Source organism: Coregonus clupeaformis, chromosome 26 (assembly GCF_020615455.1).
Source record: "Coregonus clupeaformis isolate EN_2021a chromosome 26, ASM2061545v1, whole genome shotgun sequence".
Taxonomy (NCBI): Eukaryota; Metazoa; Chordata; class Actinopteri; order Salmoniformes; family Salmonidae; genus Coregonus; species Coregonus clupeaformis.
The window spans coordinates 31,436,617-31,442,789 of NC_059217.1; the positions used below are offsets into that span (position 1 = coordinate 31,436,617).

General features: G+C 41.4%; 1 protein-coding gene across 1 annotated transcript; it reads left to right on the forward strand.

Annotated features, from left to right (window-relative positions):
• Positions 1-2,805: 2,805 nt before the first annotated feature.
• Positions 2,806-5,919, forward strand: LOC121539875 (proproteinase E-like). Its single transcript, XM_041848523.2, has 8 exons — positions 2,806-2,870; positions 3,050-3,138; positions 3,238-3,335; positions 3,521-3,649; positions 3,871-4,007; positions 5,238-5,380; positions 5,549-5,701; positions 5,832-5,919. The coding sequence occupies exons 1-8, from the start codon at positions 2,828-2,830 to the stop codon at positions 5,847-5,849; spliced, it is 810 nt and encodes a 269-aa protein (XP_041704457.1). The 5' UTR covers positions 2,806-2,827; the 3' UTR covers positions 5,850-5,919.
• Positions 5,920-6,173: the final 254 nt, after the last annotated feature.

The window sequence follows — 6,173 nt, forward strand, 5'->3', positions numbered from 1 at the left end:
AACTAAGCAGATTGCCAAAAATTACAGTATGTACTATAATCCCCCCACTGGACAGTTCCAACGCGTGGCATACACACTTGATCATTCCCTCTTTAACACACTTTAAATGGCTCATTTGTAGGGTCAGTCGAGCACAATTGAGTTGGGATTTCCTGAAGTACACTCTTAGAAAAAAGGCTTCCAAAAGGGTTATTCAGCTGTCCCCATAGGAGAACCTTTTTGGTTTCAGGCAGAACCCTCTTGGGTTCCATGTAGAACGCTTTGTGGAAAGGGCTCTACATGGAACCAAAAAGGGTTCTTCAAATGGTTCTCCTATGGAGACAGCCAAAGAACCCTTATAGGTTCTAGATAGCATATTTTATTCTAAGAGTGTATTTCAGATCCACATTGATAAACTCAAGCCAACATTGGTGGTAGTAATTAGAAATAATAAGTTCCATGTTTGGCAAGTGTAGTGTAGTGGGCTTTAAGAGAAGAGGAGCGGGGACTGGAGTGGGATCAGGTTGCACAGAACCGAACCTGAGGGATCAACTCAGAGTTTCCAAAACTCTGAGCTCTCATTAACTACGAACAGGAGAGGGGGAGAGAGGAGGATAGGGGGAGAGAAAGAGACCGGGAGGAGGGGGAGATTGCATGTAAATGTGATCGGAAACTGTTGACAAGCCTGAGAGGTGTGATTCACAGAGCCTCAACCAGACATAACACACTCTGACTGGAGGCGTCATGACGGTGCTGCCATCTTACTCTGCTTTTCCATTCACACCCTTAGACTGGTGTTGCTCATCAGAGAGCTACTGTAGATATACACAGATGTAGACACAGACAGATGGAGGAAGAGGGGATGGTGGCAAAGCTACAAATTAATCAATTTGTTTCTATAAAAAAGACAGGATGGAACACTTCATGGGAAATGGGGCTGATTGTGTTTATATCTGAAATATCTGCAGTAAGCTAGGGCATTCCTGAAGATGGACGGTGATGGATTGATGTAAGGAGGAGAAGATGTTTGTGGAAAAAGTTGAATTCACCACTTTATTTAATTGAATCATCCATCATGTTGAAATATATTCTGTGTACATTACAGCATACCTGAAACAGGACATCAAGGATTCAGTTCTAAACATAAATTCATGCCTATGAGTCATGATTATAATATATGGGCCCAAATCCTGTAAAAACATGAATTTATCTTAAACACATAACCATGGTTGTATTTGTCCCTGTTGCCAAATATAATTCCCAATCCTTCTTAAACAAGAATTTGATGTATCACCCCTTTCCTCTCTGGGGCGAACATCTGTTATTTTACGAACTAATTCATGAGTAGCTGGTTTATTCCCTATACCATGTTCTAGCCTTACAATAATGACTGATATCCCTCATGTAAATGACAGGAAACAGGACATTCACCAGTTTATCTGACAGCCCAGTTAAATATGATTTATGGATCAAAGCTGTCCATTTGAAATGATTTCCCCTGCAGTCTCTGGACTCCTAACTGCATATTTCTGTCATATCTGAACAACTAAGCAGATATACTTGGCCAGTTGGCCTTTCACTGTGAAGGTTGAAGGCAGAACATTTATCTCTGTCTTAAACTACGAGTGGACATCGAGCAGACAAGCTACTGTGGCTGGCCGGCTAACTGTTTCTCTCTTAGGATGTCTTGATTTACGAAGTATTTCTGAAGGTCGACCTAATGGAGAAAATAAAATCTGGTTATGGATAGACAAGTCATGGATAGACAAGTCATTTCAGCACACATATTTACTGGCTGGAGAGGAATTGCTACTTTTCTGATGAAAGTCAGATGGAACCCTAGCAAATATCTAATAAATGGAGAATAGACAGGTAGCATGTCACACACAGACATAGAGAGAAAGAGAGAGAGAGAGACAGAGACAGAGACAGAGACAGAGACAGAGACAGAGACAGAGACAGAGACAGAGACAGAGACAGAGACAGAGACAGAGACAGAGACAGAGAGAAGCAGAAGGGAGCTATCATCAATCATAAGTCTGTCAAATGTTTCCCTATTGTCTATACCTGCCTAATGTGCCTAACATGAACAGGACATATACATTAGAAGATAAACCTGTTTTATATCATATGTCTGCTCCATAAATCAGTACACAAAATATCTGCCTTGGAGAATTATTATAACACAGCGAGAAAATAAACAGAGCCTTTTAGCTGTTCAGGCAAATGTTGATTCGCTGTGCTTCTTTTAAAGGGGAAATGTATGGATGTGTGCTGTCTCCTCTAGAGAACACTGCTAATTCCTCTAAGGAGGAAAATATACTGTCTGGGAGAGCCGTAAAGAGTTGGCTCCAGATTCACCAGGAGCGCGGCCCCGACTTAGACATACTCCACTTTATTTATTAAAGAAAGAAAAGGTTGTTACATGATTGTTTCTCTTCTACTGTACTTGGTCAATTACGGTAAAGTACTCGGTATCTACAGTATATGCCGGTTACAGTGTATATATGCCTGCTACCAACCTTTTATAAGAGTTGGTCCTCCTCACATTAACCTCTCTCTACTATGACCTGTCCCCCCCTAAATCCCTTTTTCCATTCTCCTTTGCCCTGTCAGCATTTTCCATTTGTAACTCCAGTACAGTACAGTACAGTACAGTACAGGTTAGTGCCAGGTAAGCATCTGGGGAACAGGAGGTTCTTCCCAGCTAATATTGGCAACATGACATGATAAGTGCTCCACAGACGGCCTGTGCTGTCTGCGGCTGGGCCTGGCAGTGACAAACAGACAGGACTATAAGAGCTCACTGCTGTGGGTCAGAGTTCCACATTACTGACAGACTGCCACCATGCTGGAGAGACTGGCCTTCCTGCTGCTGCTGGCAGCCTACGGTGAGTAACATACCTGCCTCGGAGCACTAAGGACAACATAATGCTAATAAAAACATATCATCATGACTTCTGACATGGCCATTTACATGTGTTTCACGGGAGGATAACAGTCACAAATTGTCACAATAACATCTGCGCAAATATATCATGCTACTAACCGTGGATGGTATGTTTCCCAGCATATGGGTGTGGTACTCCCACCTTCGAGCCCAACACCAACAGGATTGTGAATGGAGAGGATGCCCGCGCCCATAGCTGGCCATGGCAGGTGAAAACAGTGAATTACTTCCCTGTATAAGTCCATTGAACCATACATTAATCATGTTTGTCATTAACTGTTGTACTCTCTGTGCATCTGCATCCTTAGATTTCAATGCAGGTGAAGCATGGCAGCCGTTGGCATCACACCTGTGGGGGCACTCTGATTGGCTCTCGCTGGGTCCTGACTGCTGGACACTGTGTATGGTAAGTGCCAGTATGGGTCCAGAGAATGGAAGAATTAGGTATTACTAGAGAATGTGAGTAAAAATAGGTCATTGAGGTCACAAATGTGAAGCAGAACATTGGTAAAGTATAACTATAGCATAAGTCTGTAGATATCATTAAAGATAATGTTTCTCTGTGATGTTTGGCGTGTCCTCCCCATGCAGGCCTGGAGATGTGTACCGTGTGGTGATGGGAGAGCATGACCAGAGTGTACAGGAGGGAACTGAGCAGATCAGAGACGTGCTGCGTATTCTGGTTCATCCCGACTGGGACATCAACATGGTCGCTGCTGGGTGAGTATCCATCTGATAGACCAAAAAATGCTGATGACACAGCAATAGCTAGCTATTACTATTACCATCACTACCATGATTAAACTAATGCCACTACTACCACCAATAGCAACATTATGTCTTCAAGAACAACATAGGATACCGCAACTGTAACCATAATATGCAAACTAGCATGAATGTGGATGACTACAACTATAACAACTTATTTTGTTTTTTCACAGAAATGACCTTGCCCTGCTGAAACTGGACAAGGCTCCCATCATGAATGAGAACGTTGGTCTGGCTTGCCTTCCTAAGGCAGGAGAGATCCCTGCTCATGGAGACGCATGCTTCATCTCTGGCTGGGGAAACCTCTACAGTAAGATATCACATTATGATACATCATTCTTCTCTGTGTTACGTATGATCAGATAGATAGATAGATAGATAGATAGATAGATAGATAGATAGATAGATAGATAGATAGATAGATAGATAGATAGATAGATAGATAGATAGATAGATAGATAGATAGATAGATAGATAGATAGATAGATAGATAGATAGATAGATAGATAGATAGATAGATAGATAGATAGATAGATAGATAGATAGATAGATAGATAGATAGATAGATAGATAGATAGATAGATAGATAGATAGATAGATAGATAGATAGATAGATAGATAGATAGATAGATAGATAGATAGATAGATAGATAGATAGATAGATAGATAGATAGATAGATAGATTGGGCCACCCATATGAAAAATATATGAATGCACTAGTGTAAGTTGCTTTGGATAAGGGTCAGGTAAATTGCTTTTATTATATGTTTGGCTGTGTGGAGACTGTGGGCTTGTGGCATGTGAAGTTTCATTTAAGGCTATATTTGCCTCTGTTTATGTTAAGCCACACAACAGTTTTAAAGGGATAGTGCGAGATTTTGGCGATTAAGCCCCTTTTCTACTTACCCCGATTCAGATGAATTTATTGATACCATTTTTATATCTCACCGTGCAGCATGATAGCTGTACCTGTAGACTTCCAGTCACTGTGCTAATGCTAGTTAGCAATGGCTCATGAAACTACATTCAATTTCCTTCAAAATGCACGCAGTTTGGTATCCATTAATTTGTCTGACTGAGTAAGTAGAAAAAGCTTTTAGTTGCCAAAATCTCACACTATCCCTTTAAGATATATGGGGTGTGGACATATACAATATAAGCCTGTTAGTGAATATGATACATAGACATACTGTACTGTATACAGATGTACGTAGGATCATAATTTGGGCCAGTTTGCTACAGCAGAAAATAATCCTGCAGCAACAGGAAATGTGAATTATTATGTGAATTATAATTAATGGAAATTTTTTGTAGGGGTTGATACATTTTTCTTTGGGCAAATTAAGGCTGACATTTTAAAGTGGAATTTACAAACTTTAGAAGCCTTTTTAAACCTTGAATACACTACAAGTTAGCATTTTCTGCTGTGCAGGAAAATTCTCAGCAACAAAAGAGTGATCAAATGAAGATCCTACATCTGAGGCCTGTGTTTATGTTCTAGTGTATAGTGTCTAACTGTACCCTCCCTGTCCTGTTCTAGCCCATGGTCCCATGCCTGATAAGCTGCAGCAGGCCCTGCTGCCCGTGGTGGGGAACAGTGTGTGTAGGCAGAGTGACTGGTGGGGCATGGTGGTGAAGGACACCATGATCTGTGCTGGAGGGGGTGAAGTGTCAGGATGCAACGTGAGTCTTGAAATATCTTGAGATCATGTTCTTATGATAATACAGTAATATTACTTTCACCATAACCTGTATTTCATAATAACCAATGTTTGTAAAACACTTTCTCTCTCTCCCCCTATCCCCCTCCCCCCATCTCTCCTATCCCCCTCCCCCCATCTCTGTCTACAGGGGGACTCTGGAGGTCCTCTGAACTGTAAGGGTGCTGATGGTAAGTGGTACGTCCAGGGCGTGACCAGCTTTGTGTCCTCTCGTGTCTGCAACGAGGTGAAGAAACCAACCGTCTTCACCCGCATCTCAGCCTTTACTGACTGGCTCAGCAATGTAAGTCCTGTAACAATACAGTTCCCTCTCACCTCTGACCTATAACACTGTTCTCAGATCTGTGTAACGCATAACAAAGTAACACATGATTTGTAACACACAAAACATGTTTTTCTTATCTCCTCCTTAGACAATGCTTTACTATTAAGGATCCTACAGTATCTCGGAGGCCGGCAGATGACCATCTTGTAATAACGCCATGAATACATTTTGCCCAATAAATCATATGGTACCATGGTTCAGATTCTGTACCTCTTTTGTGTTATTTATAAAGGGGGGGGGCTGGTTGGAGGGGAATATAATATTTTAGTGGCTACATCTGTGGTGAGGAGCATTGTGGAGGGGGAAAAAGGTAATTTGAACATATGATGACCTGGTGGTCACATGCTGGGGTTAGTTAATATATTGCTACATTAGGCTTTTAGATATAGTAGTCTAAATTGCACGTTTTCTTGCGCAGTATTTTAGTGTA